This window comes from Carcharodon carcharias, chromosome 16 (genome assembly GCF_017639515.1).
Source record: "Carcharodon carcharias isolate sCarCar2 chromosome 16, sCarCar2.pri, whole genome shotgun sequence".
In the NCBI taxonomy this organism is placed as follows: Eukaryota; Metazoa; Chordata; class Chondrichthyes; order Lamniformes; family Lamnidae; genus Carcharodon; species Carcharodon carcharias.
In genome coordinates this window covers 67,988,568-68,006,634 of record NC_054482.1, presented here as the reverse complement: position 1 = coordinate 68,006,634, position 18,067 = coordinate 67,988,568, and the positions used below count along the sequence as shown (strand labels likewise).

Sequence of the window (18,067 nt, the reverse complement as noted above, 5' to 3'; positions counted from 1 at the left end):
AACAACTAATTCCATTGTGCCACGCATTACTCATGTCCACTAAACAGGGCTCAAGTACTAGGATGCCCCAGCACATCGCTGTAGATGCATGCTTGTATCTTGGGTTTCCTTTCCCGCCATTTGTTGCCTGCTACTCTTACATTTTCTCTTATAATCTTGGGAGAGGCTTCTAATGCACTTAGGTGCATTTCAGATTTGGCTTTCAGGATTTTTATCAAGTTATTGTGACACTCCCTTTTAGTGGCCCCCTAACCAATTTTTCACTCACACCACTAGTTTTCTCCCTGCGCACAAATAACTCTGCACCTGGAGCTGTGCATAATTATGACAAAGAACTGACCCTGGAAACTAGATGCAAATAGCACCCTCCCATTTGTAAATGTCAGTCTAAATCCTCCTCTTTCTAGTTATTTGGGTATATACTGCACCCATGTCAAAAACACCTAATTGCCTCTGTAAATTCTAACAAATGAGATGAAATTCAGCAAACAGAAAACATTGAATGACAATTGACAGTCTTCACACAACGTGGAATATTTGACACAGCTGACTTGAAGAGAATTGCAAAGCTCTAGATTACAACTGGTGATTAATTCATACTTCAGATCCAGAATCTCCTGGGGGATTTTAAAAAATGCGAGTCCTAAAAAAAAGCTTCTGTATCAAATTTTGAATTATAGCAATGCATTTTAAAATATAAATGCTTCAACTTCATTTGAAAATTCATTCTTTTTCTTTTCACAACTCTTCCTAGTTTCAGTGCACAAGCATGAGGTATACTGCAAATTGTATAGTGCGGCTCTGCCCTACTCCCTTAGTCTGTAGCTCAAGTTGACGCCTCTACTCCAGGTCCAAGCCTTAATGGCTATTTTTTATGTTTGAGCTTTCAACACCAAATGGCAGTAAGCTGGCTTGACTGGTGCATAAACTAAATAGAAATTTATCTTTACTAGACTTGAGAAATTCAAATCTAAGCTCTGCATTCACATTTCTTATTGTATTACGTTTTACATTGCAGCCTTGCAGAGATAATTTACTACAATTTCTGTCTCTTCACTTAGACAGATATGAGCTGATATCCAAGTCTGAACTGGGTGAAATAAAACAAAATGTAGCATGTAAAAACTGGTCCAATTTTGACGAAATTGCATTGAGATATTACCTTAGAGCTTATTCCTACGCTTTTTAGCTCAGAACAACAAGGATATCTCATACAAAGGAGAAGAACATTGATTAAAATAGGAATTTGAAAATCACTTATTTGAACTGCTTTTCTTACCTTAGTTAATAGTATATGCTGTACGTTCTTGAAATTTGAAAAACCTGACAGAGAGGATGATTGTTCCAGGGAGGACAATGCTCCTGTGGTATCTAAAATCTAAACACATTACAGGTTATTGCAGTAACACTATACAGAAAAATAAATTCTCAATGTTCCTTGGAAAACCAAATAAGCAGAATTTCACTTTTTTAAACTGTGATGACGATGGAGTTGTGTTTTTGTTTTTTTTATTCTTTGTACTCATCAATTTGATGGATGTGTTTGTTGAGGAATAGAACACCTTCCATTTCATTCACCCAGTGTCAGCATCAATCACTCAAAGAGCAAAGTCTGCTTCATTAATTGCCCTGTTCCAATCTTAGAAAGGACTACACTATTGCAGCATCATTCCCTGGGTCAGATTGCTTAGTCCCAACCTAACTAACAAGAACAAAGTGTCATTTTCAGGTTGCCAAATTGCAATTAGTGGGGTGCTACAGAGATCAATGCTGGGGCCTCAACTATTTAGAATCTATATTAATGACTTGGATGAAGGGACAGAGCGTATAGTAGCAAAATCTGGTGACACAAAGATAAGTGGGAAACCAAATTGTGAGGAGGGCACAATGAATCTGCAATCTACAGTAAAGATGAGTTAAAGATATGTCAGTACCAGTTTTAGTTACAGTACAATGCTTAGCCAAAGCACCCCAGGGGTAAATACTAAAATTCCAGAATTTACCGTGTGATTTACATGTACAAGCCTGACTCCTTAGATGAACAATTTGTTGAACATGAATGAGTGTTGAAATACTAATATAGAATGACTAAGTGCTGGTTTAACTAAGTGGGGAAGAAAGAAAAATGTGGAGACTTAACCAAGAAAGGACAGGGAAAAAGTAACCATAGTCCAACAGGTGTACTTCAGCAAGCTTTAGAAAGACTTGCATTTATATACCACTTTTCATAGCCACCAGATACCTCAAAGCACTTTAGCCAATGCAATACTTTTGAAGTGTAGTCACTGTTGTAATGCAGGAAACGTGGCAGCCAATTCATACACAGCAAACTCCCACAAACACCAATGTGATAATCTCCGTAGAGATGGATAACTTGCAAAAAGAAATTCGAACTTCCAGTTAATAGCTGGAAGGGTGACATGACAAGATTTCATGACTTGACTAAACACTATCTTTGTAGGTGACATATGTTAAACCACAAAACAGAACATTACCCTTTTCCTTTTAGCACAACTGCAAACACACTTCACAGATATACTTTACACTGTCACAGAATCACAAAATCACTGAATTTTAATGGCACAGGAGGCCATTCAGCTCATCATGTCTTCACAGCCTCTCCAAATGAGCATTATGACCTAGTGCCATAGCCTTGACTTTTCCCCGTACCCCTGCACATTGTTTTTATTCATTTGATCATCTAATATCCTCTTGAATGCCTCGATTGAACCTGCCTCCATCACACTTCCAGGCAACTCTAGCAAGTTAATTCCCCTTGAGAAATCCATGCTGGCTTTTCATTTACAAACCATATTTTTCCATGTGACTACTAATTCGATCCCGAATAATTGTTTCTAAAATCTTGCCCACCACTGAAGTTAAACGGACTGGTCTGTAATTGCTGAGCTTATCCTTATCCTTGTTTTGATCGAGGGCATAAGGTTTGCAATTCTCCAGTCCTCTGGCACCTCCCCAGTCTAGGGAAGACTGAAAGATTATGGCCAGTGCCTCTGCAATTTCTACTCTCACTTCCTCTAATATCCTTGGCTGCATCTCGTCTGGTCCCGGTGCTTTGGCAACTTTAAGTACCGACAGTCTATTCAACACTTCTTCCTGATTAATTTTGAACCCTTCTAGTCATAGAGTTTCCTCACCTGGGTAGCTTCTACCTTCTTAGTAAAGACGGATGCAAAGAATTAATTTAATACCTCAGCCATGGCCCCTTCATCTGGGTGTAAATTCTCTTTAAGGTTCCTAATTGGTCCTACTCCTTCTTTTACCACCCATATACTATTTATTTACCTTTAGGAGACTTTGGGATTCCCCTTTATGTTGGCTGCCGGTCTTTTCTCATAACTCCTCTTCACTTCTCTAATAGGCTTTTTCACCTCCCCTCTGAGCCTTCTGTATTCCTCTTGGTTCTCAGTTGTATTTTCTACCTGACACCTGTCATAAGCATACTTTTTCTTCTTTATGTTAATTTCTATCTCCTTTCTCATTCAGAGAGCTCTGGATTTGTTTGCCCTACATTTCCCTTTCGATGGAATAAGCCTTGACTGTGCCCAAACCAATTCTTTTTTGAAGGTAGCCCAATGTTTCAGCTACAGTTTTTCCCACTAATCTTTCATTTCAGTCTATATGGCCCAGCTCTGTTCTTGCCCCATCAAAGTCGGCTCTCATCCAGTTAATTATTCCTACTCTGGATTGCCTATCATCCTTTTCTATCATCATCCTAAAATGTATAATAAAATGATCACTGTCTCCTACATGCTCCCCCACTGACACTTGATCCATTTGGCCCACCTCATTTCCAAGAACCAGGTCCAACAGTTTTCTTGTTGGATTGGACACATACTGCTGTAGGAATTTTTCCTGAACACAATCTTGGAACATTTCCCCTCTCTGCCCTTTAAACTACCACTGTCCCACTCTACATTCAGGTAACTAAAGTCACCCATTATAACTACTATATAATACCTATTTCCCTTCAATTTCTGCAATTTCCCTGCAGATTTGTTCTTCTCGCTAGTTGGCGGTCTATAGACTACACCAAGTCATGTAATTGCACTCTCTTTGTTCCTTAGCTCTAACAAAATTGATTCTGTCCTTGAACCCTCTGGGACATCCTCTTTCTCCAGCACTGCAATGCTCTCCTTAACCAATGCTGCCACCCGTCGTCCTTTCCTATCTTTTCTGAATGCTTTGTACCCAGGAATATTTAACACCCAGTTCTGGCCTTCCTTGAGCCAGGTCCCTGTTATCGCCATATTTCCATGTGGCAATCTGTGCCTGTAACTCCCCAAACTATTTACTATACTCCGTGCATTCACATACATGTATAGTTACCCTGTTTTAGATTTTGTTACTTTCTCCCTCATCCTGACTTCATCAACTTACTATTTCTCTATACTAGTGCTATCTCTCCCTCCCAGTATTTTGTGAACCCTAGTGTTCCTCTCTAATATTTTATCTTGGTTCCCACACCCTTGCCGAGTTAGGTTAAAACCCTCCCAACAGCACTAGCAAAATGCCCTGCAAGGAACTCAATCCCAGCTCTGTTCAGGTGCAACCCATCTGGCATGTACATGTTCCATCTCCCCAGAGCCAGTCCCAGTGTCCCAGGAATCTAAAGCCCTTCCTCCTGCACCATCTTTCCAGCCATGCATTCATATGCTTTATCCTGCTATTTCTGTGCTCACTGGCACATAGCACTGAGAGTAATTCGGAGATTACTACATTTGAGGTCCTGCTTGCTAATTTTCTACTTAACTCCCTAAATTCTGATCACATCCCCCTTCCTACTTAAGTCATTGTTATCAATGTGGACCACGACTTCTGGCTGTTCACCCTCCCCCAAAGAATGTCCTGCAGCTGCTCTGTGATGTCCTTGACCCTGGCACCAGGGAGGCAAAATCTCATCCTGGAGCCATGTCCACAGAACTGTCTATCTGTTCACCTAACCAATGAATCCCCTATCACTATTGCTCTTCCCTTCTTCTTCCTCCCCTCCTGTACAGCCAAGCCGCTTGTGATGCCACACACTTGGATTTGACTGCACTCCTCTGAAGAACCAGTGCCCTCACCAGCTTCCAAAACAGAAAACTGGTTCACGAGCAGGACCCCAGGGGACTCCTGCAGTACCTGCCTACTTTTCTTGGACTGCCTGGTGGTCACCCATTCCCTGTCTCCAGGCCCTTAAGCTGCAGTGTGACCGCCTCTCTGAATGTGTTATCCTTGTAGCTCTCAGCCTCGCAAATGCACCACTGTAACTTCAGCCACCGCTTGAGCTCTGAAACCTGGAGCTCAAGGTTCTGCAGTTGACAGCACTTCCTACACATGTGGTCGTCTAGGACACTGGTAGCAACCATGACTTCACAGATATTACAGGACACACATTCTACTCAACTGAGCTGCACTGCCATATCTTAACTATATTCCACTTTGGATTATTTATATTACTTTATTATATTGGCCCTAAATTTGCCTTATTTCTCATGTTTCTCAGTTAAATCCAAGTATAGCTATTTGTTTATAAATATTACACTTTTCTAATTTACTCACCAGCCCTTACCAAGGCCGTCACTTTTCTTTCTGAGGAAAGGTAGGAAAGGAAAGGAGCACCTCCTCCTTCCTCACCGAACTCCCTCAGTCAACATTGCTCTCAAACTCTCGCCACTTCTCACGCTGCTTTTATAGCTCCTCTGCTCTCCTCTAGCTGCTGCTGACTTCCTGGCTCGGGGTCCTCCTCTCACACTCTCCTCTAGGTGCTGCTGACTGTCTGGCTTGGGGTCCTCCTCTCACACTGTCCTCTAGATGCTGCTGACTGACTGGCTTGGGGTCCTCCTCTCACACTGTCCTCTAGATGCTGTTGACTGCCTGACCCTGGGTCCTCCCCTCGCACTCTCCTCTCTGTCCTTTAAGTAGACATTCAAATTTCCTGGAACCAGTCTAAGTGATTCTTAGCTCCCAAGGGTTTATTTCTGTTTTTTCCTTTTCTCAGCCTTGGAACTTCTAATCTCAGAATTCTCTTCCACAGTAAGGTTTCCCTCCCTAGGAGATTCTTCCTCTACCACAAGCTAGGCTAATCCTCCAGCCCCTTATTAACTCCTAATGAATTCAGTCTTTCCATTCTGAGAGTGAGCTCTCACCTGCATTTCTGCGTGGTGAACCACAGCATCTTGTTGCCTATAGCTGCTCTCCTTCTCCTGGACCTTGGTAGACTAACTTGGAGAGTTTTCAGAGATATCTTAGACCCATCCCCTCTCAAAGCCCACCTCCATGGCAACATGAATCACATGCGCCTTGTATCCAGGTAGAAATGCTGATTAGCTATCCTTGAGACCTCAACTCTCTTTTATCTTGGAAGTAAATGGACAGTTTAATGGATAACTGTTTACAACCCAACATTCCCAACACTTTTCTGGCACTGTTTACTATAAGCACACAGGCTGGTGCCAATGCTTCCAATTGTAAACAATTTGCAATTTCTTTGCAGTAAAACAATCTGGACCTGCTTTAATCTCTAACAATCAAACCATACAGGTTTGCTGTCAGGCAGACTTCAGAACAGGTCACATGACCTCCTTCATTTTACATTAACTTAAAGACAGTCCCAAAACAGAACAATCATATCAACCTCGTTATTGTAACACCAGATAATCTACTTTCATGATGTTGGTTGAAGGCAAACATTGGCCAGGACACCTTGGATAACTCCTCTCTGCTCTTCTTCAAAATAGTGCCATGGGCTCTTGTGCATCCACCTCAACAGGCAGACGTGGTCTGAGTTTAACATCTCATCCGAAAGACAGCACCTCCAACAGTGCAGTACTCCCTTGCCGATTTTTGTGCTCAAGCTCTGAAGTGGGATTAGTACACGGGGCTTTATAATTCAGTGGTGAAAGTGCTACCAACTGAGCCCCAGCTGACAAACAAAACATTAAAGGATTTTGTGGAGGGGTTGAGGGAGATGATGGGGAGATGGGTTGATAGAGAGCCTCTTCATCTTATTTAGTCAGTTTGTGCTGCACTAGCAATACTCAAGCCAGAATCACACATTCCCACTACATTGAAAATAAAGAGACAGATCAGGAGCCATAAAATCATTCCAAACAAGTGAAAGCATGAGAATTTGCTTAATAAAAGCAAAGCTGTATTTTGTTTTCAAGTGACTTCTGACAACTTTTTTGACTTTGTTTTGAGGTCGAGGTGGTGGCTTAGTGAGAATGTCAATGAACTAATAATCCAGAGGTCCAGGCTAATGTTCTGGGGACTGGGTTCAAATCCCACCATGGCAGCTGATAGAATTTAATTTCAATTAATAAATCTGGAATAAAAAGCTAGTTCTGATTGTTGTAAAAACCCATCTGGTTCACTAATGTCCTCTAGGAAAGGAAATCTGCTGTCCTTACATTGTCTGACCTACATGTGACTCCAGACCCACAGTAATATAGTTGACTCTTAAATGCCCTCTGAAATGGCCATGAAAGGTTGAATAGCCTACTCCTCGTCACAGATTTTGATGATAGACCTGAAACATTAACTCACTTTCTCTCCACAGATGCTCCCAGACCTGCTGAGTATTTCCAGCAATTTTGGATTTTATTTCACTTAACCTAGTTGCATGTTTATGGTTCATCCGAGAAACACATTCTTGGTTTTTTTTTAAAAAGTTATCTTTAGAAGCAAAGATAGCATCCTCAAAATGAATTTTGCAATTGCTACTGCTGCAAAAAATACTTCCTGGGGGTGCTCTCATAAATAAAAACATAAGAACTTACGAAATAAAAGCAGGATTAGGCCCTGCAATACAATCATGACTGATCTTTTACCTCCACTCTCACATCTTCCTGCATGATCTCCATGGCTATTATTCCTTTTAGTATCCAAAAATCTATCAATCCCTGCCTTGCATCTACTCAATGACTGAGCATTACAGCCCTCTGGGAGTTGATCACTGACCTGAACTATGATCCCTCATTAGTATGCATTTAAAACCATTTTATATCAAAGAAAAAGTAGTAGTATAATAAAAATACATTTCTAGAAAAAGAGGTGTTTGTGGTATAAGATGGAAGTGAGATCGATCCAGCTACATTGAGTTGAATGCCCTTTTCCGAAAAAAAAATCTCTTTCGTATTTTAGTTGAAAAAGCCTGAGGATGCCAACTGAGAAAAAAATAATTGATTATTTATGATGTATTTACTTCAGTCATCATGAAATTCAATGTAACCAACAAACCGATGGTAATGCAGAGTGATGTTTTAGAATATTATAGCCATGTCAGCTGTGTAATTGAAAATTTTATTACTATTAAATTAAACTGCTCCCCATAAACAGAATCAACTGATTTACGGTACAATTAATGTGTTTATGTAGATGCACTGCTCTGTAATTAACAAATAGTGCAAGAGCTTGACTGTTTTTATTTGCCAGGTCCCTTTCTCTATAAGTCAGAGATTAGATTTTTGAGGCAAAAGAATCAAACTTGAATTTGAAGGCAAGTAACGTATCTTGGATAACTTGTCCTTCTTACATTTATGTTGAATTATTTGCATCACCATGCAGCTACTGAATAAGTATGCTAAAAGTGCAGAGAGAATATTTTCAATATATACTCCAAGTGCTCAAAACACCCATAAATATTTTTTTTTTGGACTGCAGTTAGATTAAATTGTCCAAATAATGCGAGTCTTAGCACGTTTGTATCGGAGAGCGGTGTCTGCATAGTGTGATTGGGGTCAGCATAACAGTTCTATTGCCAGCTCCGCACTGCTTTCAGTTCAGGTGAAACAAAACATTGCTCCTGTATGATTACATATATGTGAAGAATTCCACCTACCAGCACCCAAATACCAGTTAAATTTTGTTATTAAAACCCAATAGGACAGCTAGCTTTTTACTACCATTAAACTTCATTTTGTACCAGTTGCTGTGAGGTCAAAATGTTCTGATGTTAACTCTTTGATGTGGTTACTTGCTGCTCATCAAAATTTAATTCGTGCAACTTCATACCAGATTTGTATTACAATTTTTTAATGTCAATACATAGCCACAGCCACTTTTAATCAATGTGAAATGTTTAGTATCGCTGGCCTATACAAGAACTGGTAATATAATGCTTTTAGATTCAATGCTAGTATATGCTAAACAAGCCTTTGCGTGCATGTGAAATTGTTATGACCAGGTGAGAAGGGGTGAACTGGCTCCCCTCTATTCAACCTCCTCAGTTGGTCACAACAAAGGTTTAAGTTTCTTTTTCACAAGGATATGCCTTTTCCAAATCACAATGTATTTAATTATTTAAGCTGTGAGCCAATCAAATAAGTTTTTCTTCAATCAACGAAAGAGCACATTTATTAACCACTAAACCTGAGACAAATAATAAAAATGCAACGTGAAACATTCAGCCCTCATGCAGCCACTTGGGCACACACACGCATGCGCACACACACACACCAGAAATAAGGGGAGTTAGAATCCAATGAAAAAGGGAAAAGTGTCCTTTGATTGTCCTTGAGACGTAGATTTTAAATGTTGCAGCTGAGTTAGGTCAGCTGGTTTCTTGGATGAGGTCAGATGAAGATGTTGCAATTATTATGAGATCTCGGTTCGCTGGTAGGTTTCTGGTAGAGTTGGCTTCTTGAACTGGGCGACAGTCTTATTTCAAAAGAGAGAGAAGGAGAGCATGAGCCGCCCTCAGCTTGTTTCCTTTACTGAAGACTTTCTTGACAACGACTGTGTCACTTGCAAGCTCTCTATAGCGAACGGCCACCTGCCTTGAAATAAGTCACTCATTGTGTATTTCCAAGAGGTTTTAGGCCGATCTGTCTGTGGTAACCATTGTTTCAATATCCAGTACTTTGTATTTTTAATGTCTCTTCCATAGACAGTTTCGAGTTTTGGTTATAGGAAATGTCTCTCTCCTCACACTCCCCTGAGGGTGATTTTTTAAAAATCACCTCCATCTCGAAATGTGGCCTTGCATTTTAAGCAATTTGTTCTGTCTCAATTCAAACTGCAAAGCTTTTAGTCAGTTGAAAGTTGAAAAATCATGGCCAGGATTTTCCCCTCATCGGGTGGGCTTGGCGGGAGCGGTCGGGAAGCCAACCACTGCCCGTGATCGGGGTCGGACTGATCAGATAGTGCTGCCTGTGTGTGTGTGCGTGTGTGTGGGGGGGGGGGGGGGGGGGGGTGGGCGAGAGTGCAAGTTCGCACACGTGTGCGGGTGTGCGCGCTGGAAAAGCTCTCTGAGGCACAGAGCTGCCACATGGAGATGAAGCGTTTTGAAAGTTAAAAGTAAAGATTTTTGAAATGTTAAAAAACATGTCCCCTCATGTGACTCTGTGACATGAGCAGGGACATGTTAGAAATTAGGATGAAATGAAAAAAAATTTTTTTAATGGCAGATCGAAACCTCATCCCGCCTGAGGATGAGGGTTCACAAAAATTCACAGGTCGCTTGGTCTTTTTGCCTGTCCACCAACCGTAAGGTTGGATGGGCAGCGGAAAATTTATTTCAATTACATTTTTAATGGCCTTAATAGGCTTTTTAATTGTTGGTGGGCAGGCTGCCAACTCTTGTGCGCGCTTGACAACCGAAATATCAAGCAAGTGTGCAATGATGTCAGGACGCTTGCCCGACGTCATTGTGCGTCATTCCAAGTTCAAGTGGGTTGGGTACATGCCCACCCGCTCAGTGAAAAATCTTGCCCCATATTTCCAAAAATAAAGGGGGATAGCATCTTAATAGTTTGCGATGTTGACGTTGAACTGAATTTTTTGGGAAGGTAAGAAGTCCTGCCTCAGGGACCACAGCTGCTGACCCAAACTGAGGGCTGGCAACAGCAATGAAGGTGGCCACTGTTGAAGTTGCAGAATGAAGGAGAGGGCTCTCAAAGGCAGGTCAGTTTGTTTGCTAACATTGCCAGGGCTAGGCAGGCAGGCCCCAGTGATCGGAAGGTCAGGGGAGCGTGTTCATTGCCACAGGGGTGGCCGTTGCCCCCAAGCAAGCCTCTCCCTGGGCCATAAAAGAGGGTCCATCCCGGGAACATGCTGGGAAGCCATCAGACTGACAGCCCCTCCCGATGTTGGTAAAATGCCAGTAGGGTCAGGAGGTGGCCCTTCATTGAGCAATTTAACGCCACAATTGGCCGCCCACAGGCAGCTGTTTTGTTAAGTTCCCTACCACTAGCAATATTCTGTGGCGGTAAGAAGATGTCGAGGTCCCATCCTGACACCTTTTGCCTCCATTTTACCAACACTCCCTTTACCAGCCCTATGTCTTGATAGAGCTGGTAAAATCCAGCCATTTATTTTAATTGGGGAATCCAGTAGCGATATGGATATTTAATAAACCTGATGTAATTCTGAATAATAATGCCTGAACTATTATGGTTCTTTCATATCAATGACAGAAGTGATACATTTGGCTTCTGCACGAGAGTATCCTTCCACTTCTGGTTTTTGGAAGGAAAGGAGAACAGTTATCTCTTCTTTAGTGATCTTAATGCGTTCCTAACAAACAGCATGTTAAACAAAAATGTGCAACATGAAAATCACTCTTCCTGCCTCCAGCTCACTGCTTCCCACCTGATCACTGCACCTCTCATTCTCTCCCACTTAAAATTAGCTTGAAATTTAAATTTTTTTTTTAAATCACTGATCGATGCCTCATCCCACCCGTGGATCCTGCCCTCTGTCTCTGCAACTTGACATAAACTAACAGTTTGTTGAATTATTCTTAGGAAATTGCTCATGTGCCAATAATGGTATTTACATCTGCATGCATTGCTTAAATATGGTATTTCAGATCCAATATCAATCAGTTATTGATGGCTATAATAGGGTGGATGAGGTTTCGCAAAACATCCAAAGACCGCCTGGCCGATTTGTCTGCCCGCCAACTTTACGGTTGGCCAGGCAACGAAATACTTCTTTTAATTATGACTTTAATAGGCTACTTAATTTTCAGCGGGCACACTGCCAGTTGTTGCATGCGCCCACTGACCAAAATATCGCACAAGTGCATGATGATGTCAGGATGCTCCCCGACATCATCGTGCGTCATTTTATGCTTGCTCGGGTTGGGCACTTACCCGGCCAATGAGCGAAATATTCTGCCAAGAGGCTGATCAGACACAAAATAATAGCAGAATTGATTCTCAAATGGAGAACTCATCATTACAGCTCTCTTTTACTAGCTTACATTCATTTAATTTGAGGGATGATAATCTGTCAGAAAAGCAAGAATAAATCCAGAGCGCATTTGATTACATTTTTGTCATTGCATAATCAAATTTGATCATAAGGTTTAAACAAAATCCCATTTCACCCTCAGAAACAAAATGAATTATAGATTAGCTGCAAAATCTTCATATAGTTAACCTGTCAAATGATATTCAATAATTTTTCTGTTTTAATGGAACATTAATATCAAGTGATAAGCAATCACAGCCAGACATTTAAATGATTTTTTAAAACAGTCTGCAGCTGGAAGTTTGATTGTTCCGCTGAAGAGATCATTATTTATCCCAGGCTTTAGAAACTCTGGTTGTGAATTTGGACAGGGTTTGAACGCAGGCACGAATATTGCAATGCATAATTATCTCATGCCCTTTGTTTCTGATGCAACCAGCATGCAAACTTTGTGCTGCCTGTTGATTTGCATGATAGCTGCATGCAACCAATGCTAAATGCATTGTTGAAAGTGGTGCATGCCTCAGTGGGAGGTGCAAGTTTGTGAACATTAGCACCACTTAAAGCTAGCCTATACTGCTTAAATGGTCTCCTCTACATTGGAGAGACCAAACACAGACTGGGTGATTGCTTTGCGGAACACCTTTGGTCTGTCCACAAGCATGACCCAGACCTCCCTGTCGCTTGCCATTTCAGCACACCACCCTGCTCTCATGTCCACATGTCCATCCTTGGCCTGCTGCAATGTTCCAGTGAAGCTCAACGCAAACTGAAAGAACAGCACCTCATCTTCCGATTAAACGCTTTAGAGTCTTCAGGGCTTAACATTGAGTTCAAGAACTTTAGCCCATGAGCTCTCTCCTCCATCCCCACCCCTTATTGATCACCCCTTTTTCTATATTCATTTTTATTTTTTATTTATTTATTTCCCCCTCATTTATTTTCATTATTATTATTTTTAAAATTTATTTCCATTCTTATTAAGTGTTTTATCCCCAGCTTTTAGCTTTATCGAACATTTTTTCCACCACCACCTGCTCCCCCCACCCCACCCCAACTAGAGCCATCTGTCACTTTCCAGAGTGCTGACCCTGGTCCTGCCATTATCACATTCAGCTTTCCACTGTTAATGTCACTATTAGCACCTTCTTTAGCCAGTACCACCACTATTAACAACCCTTTGACCTTTAGTTTATGACATTTTTCGCAATCTCTCCTTTACCTCCACCTATCGCTGGCCTTCTGTCCAGCTTCACCTTTTCCACCACCCCTTAAACAGTATATATTTCACCACATTTCTACTTCTCTTTAGCTCTGAAGAAGTCATACAGACTCGAAACGGTAACTCTGTCTTTCTCTCCACGGATGCTGTCAGAACTGCTGAGTTTTTCCAGCATTCTCTGTTTCTTTATCGCTTAAAGTCAGCCTGCACCTCTTAAAGGAGAAGTGTATTCTGGCTGAAGCAAGTCCTAGAAGTCATTCTACAAGTGATTTTGACCAGAGAAAGAACAAAATGACACAATATGGTATAGAGTGGGCTTTAAGGTTTTCCAGGAATTGGTGCAGTGAGTGGAGAGGGGCAGAGGTGTTTGTTCTCTATCTACACAAACTGTGCAAAGGCAGTGGGAGCAGATTGCTGTGGCAGTCAGTATCAGGAGTTTAGCCCTGAAGAACTGGATCCAGTGCTGCAAGAAGTTCAATTAACTCACACAAATGATCAAGGTCAGTGAATCCATCTTCAAATGCCATATCCCACCAACTACACCACTAGGCTCAGATACTGCTAAATGTACCACATCCCACTATCCATCTACTACCAATCCCTACCAGTCACAAATTATATTACAGGTTCACCTGACCCTGAAAAACCGGGCGCTACAAAGCTGAATTTCACAACCTGCAACACATTAGTCATTCCTTTCTGCTTGAATTCTCAGATTTGTAAATCTCAGATTGGCATTATCTCACTTTCCCTATTAACCTTTTGAGCTTAGATGCATCCTATATTATGGGCCCCAGCTCCTCGCTTTTCTTTCTCAATAACAGATGTGGCTACATTTGTAACATAACCTGTGCGTGTACTGGACATTCCTTCATTGATGCTGGTGAGGGTAAAGGACTATTACATAAGAGGCTTAAGGGAGATGTAAGTGACACAACATTTATTCTCCAGAGGGGATCGGGGCATGCCTTTCTCCCACGGAAAGAGTTTTCACTACTTGACGTATTTTACAGAAATTTGAATTCCACAACAAACACAAATATTGTATTCTTTTATGAAATTTATTCCACCAACAGTTAACTGAGACACCCTTCTGTCTCTAATTTTGCCTTGTTCACAGATACTCTCCCTCATTAAACCACTTCAGTTCAGGGGTACTCTCCCCAACAAACCTGATCAGTTCAAGCAGGCCTTCAACTCCATCATATTATGCTGACATTCATCTGCTTCATAAAGTTCACATTGGCACCTACAGTTCACACCCTATCAGCCCTGGTCTTTGGACTCTATTTTACCTCTCTTCCCTCCCTTCCTCCAGCCCTACTCTTGGGTTTCCCTCTATTTCCCCCTTACCTGATGCCAATGGTGCCTTGTATTTTCCCTTCTCTTCCTTCCCAGCACCATTCTCAGACTTTCTTTGCTTTCCCCTATCCAGCAGTGCCAGACTTCATTTTTCTCTCCCCCCCAGTGATTAGGATCCCTTCTCAGTGCTGGTCTTAGGTACCTATGTCTTTTTGTTGTTCCTCTGAATTGACTACCATTGAGGAAGTTCCTGATCTCTCGAGAACTTCAAATACAGTGTGCAACAATATTCAAAATCGGGCAGGAACAACTGAAGAAAGGAGCCTGCAGCATTGCTGAAGGCAGTATCTCAAGCGTGGCAGAGATTTTCATCTGCTACTGCAGATCTAAAAACCATGGTCCTAAAATGTGAATGTACAAGTTATGTTCTGAAATGCTGACTGCCTGCACCAAACAATATGAAAGGTCCGGATATAGTTAGTGTAGTGCCTTGTAATAGTAGCTGATCTCCTAGTTGTGTTACTATTATTCATTAGGAGGTTTCCCATTTTTTCTACTAAGACCATGCTGGGTTTCATTTGCACATTTCGATTTATTCACAAACATTTCCCAGATCCTCCATTAATTCTTAACTAGGCTCTATTGCACAGCTTTATTTATATGTGGATCTGGCCGTTATATTAAGTATCTCAATCCAGATCATTATATAGTTCCAAAACAGCAGGAAACCCCCAATCAAAGATTCTTTGAACACTCAACAGCCCAATAGCACGTACTTAATTAGTGTTTTTCAACTGGTTCCTTATTCATATCCATACTTTACCAAAGATGCCAAATGCTTTAATATTATGAGCTTGAATTTATTAACAAAGAAAATAAGTTTGCTGAGCACTTTTTATGGTTGTTTTTTAAAAAAAGAAATACATGTTATTCGGTGGTAAAACATATCCGGAAATTCTGTGCCTTCTGATTCTTCCTACATGAGATCATGTTTGTGGTCTTAGGACACTGCACAAGCTGCATAAATCAATTTTTTTTCCTGAAGTAGCCTTCATTTTACATTGCACTGCTAACAACAGGAAGCTCTTTCTGGAAATGGATTCGTATTTGGCTCCTACAAAGTTGCTTAGCAATTGGCTAGACCTGGGAGATCATTTGAAACAAATATTTTCCTAACATTTGATCAAGAAATATTTCCTTCATTTAAATTTCTAGTACTGTTAAATAAAATCCATGCTTGTGTTGGCCCTGAATTCTAGAGCTATTGGACCTTGAACAAAATCAACACAGTTGGGGCAAGTTATTTTATTGTACAGTTTGATTCCTAATGGCACTTAATCCAGGGTTTACAGGAGTAATTCCCTTTCAGACAGAGCCACTAAGTGTCAAAAAGCTGCATTTGATCAAATAGATTAAAGCAAACAAACATTGGTCATTAATACTGATTACGGGAACTAGTTTTAACCATTATTTACTCGAGTTGAAGAAACTGCTGAAAAGTTTCAGAAGAGGACCATTAGATTGAAACCTACTTTAAGAGCTTTCGGGTACCACAATAGGTTTAGGAAGATGATGTTGTTTAATATAGCACACCCTGAAATTTGAGGAAATTTCATTCTGCTCTTAAAAAAAAGGAATAGATTTGATCCATTGTGATGGCTCATGTGTTTTTGGGGGAGAAAACATATTTTATGGTGGGATGATTGCCCCAATGAGAGTTTGGCTTCTCTGAAAAGAGGTTCCTGGTAAAGCACCTGGTTTCCACTGAAAGATTGTGTGACCAAGTTGCCTGGAAGATAAATTATAGAATAGCAAAGGGTCAACTAGAAGGTATTTAAAGGGGTGACTAGATTGTATGTGTGTGGTTCTGATTCAAGCAGGTTTTTTGAGTTTAGAACAATCTTGCTGCAAAACAGGGAACATTTCTTTCCAGCAGAGTTTATTTGAAATTCCATGTGCTGGCTAAAAGAGTTCAAAACTCTTATTAACTGAAGGACTCCTAACAGTGGGTTGTGCTTCTCTGTATAGCCAAGCTGAGGAGAGAGAGAGAGAAAGAGAGAGAGAGTTTAGATGCAAGACTCCAGAGTTAAAAAATACTATAGCCAGGACAGCTCTGACCTGATGTGGCCACACTTAAGGCATTAACAATGCCTGTATTGAGCTGGTAGTCTACAACTGTGGGGAAGTTGGAGGAGTTTTGAAGTGAAATATTGCCCGAAGTAAGCGGAAGGCCCAAGAAATCTCATTCTTCATACGAATCTTCGAAGCTGGACTCAGACCTCAGATTAATCTTCCAATTTCTGATACTCAGACTGAAGTTTATTGGGGTGTAAGTCAAATGGGTGTAGAAGGAAAGTTGAGCTAGGAAGTTCAGCATAAGGTATAAGTATAAAAACAAAAAAACTGCGGATGCTGGAAATCCAAAACAAAAACAGAATTACCTGGAAAAACTCAGCAGGTCTGGCAGCATCGGCGGAGAAGAAAAGAGTTGACCTTTCGAGTCCTCATGACCCTTCGACAGAACTTGAGTTCGAGTCCAGGAAAGAGCTGAAATATAAGCTGGTTTAAGGTGTGTGTGTGGGGGGCAGAGAGATAGAGAGACAGAGAGGTGGAGGGGGTTGGTGTGGTTGTAGCGACAAACAAGCAGTGATAGAAGCAGATCATCAAAAGATGTCAACAACAATAGTATAAGTAAGGTATAAGTATCTGTTTCATTGTACTTTTAATATCTTTAACTTAACTGACTATCTGACAAGATCATAATACCATATGGATACGTTCTTTATGTTAGACAGTTTAGGGAGGACCAGGAATTTATGAAATAATTTGCTGATTCATGCAGGTTCGCTTCAAACATTCAAAAGCGAACGGATAATTTCCTGGAGGAACCTGATATTGCTGCAGATAAATAGTAGGAGAGATGTTGGGTCACATGCATGATGGTTACTGTGGTCTCCTGGAATTATCTTAGGCGTTGGCAAAGAATTTCTCAGGATTTCCCTCATTCAGAATATTAAATGACTGCTTGTGAGGAGAGAAATTTGGAGTCATGAAGCTTAATTATGATGTTAGAAGGGGCAAGCATGATGATCAGTGGTCATTTCCTGTGTAATATTCATAAACATGCTGATACATGCATTAGTTTTACATCTATAGTATCTATTTTACACATTTGGATATCAATAGCTAAAATGATACTGCTAAATATATACTTCCATCCTGATACTTTGAATATGTAGAAAAGGTGTTTATAAAAATCATTCAAATATCATTCTTTGGCCAATTTTCCAATTAAATATCACAAAGGTTGCATTTGACAAATTACCAAGTACTACTTCTGTAACA

General features: G+C 40.8%; 1 protein-coding gene across 6 annotated transcripts in view; it reads right to left on the bottom strand.

Annotated features, from left to right (window-relative positions):
- The window catches only part of patj (PATJ crumbs cell polarity complex component), a 398,928-nt gene that overhangs the window by 106,843 nt on the left and 274,018 nt on the right, over nucleotides 1-18,067 (bottom strand). For all 6 annotated transcript variants that reach the window (XM_041208336.1, XM_041208338.1, XM_041208340.1 and 3 more), the window contains one exon: nucleotides 1,280-1,378. In XM_041208336.1, coding sequence (XP_041064270.1) covers nucleotides 1,280-1,378 — 99 coding nt within the window. The remainder of the gene's footprint in view (nucleotides 1-1,279; nucleotides 1,379-18,067) is intronic.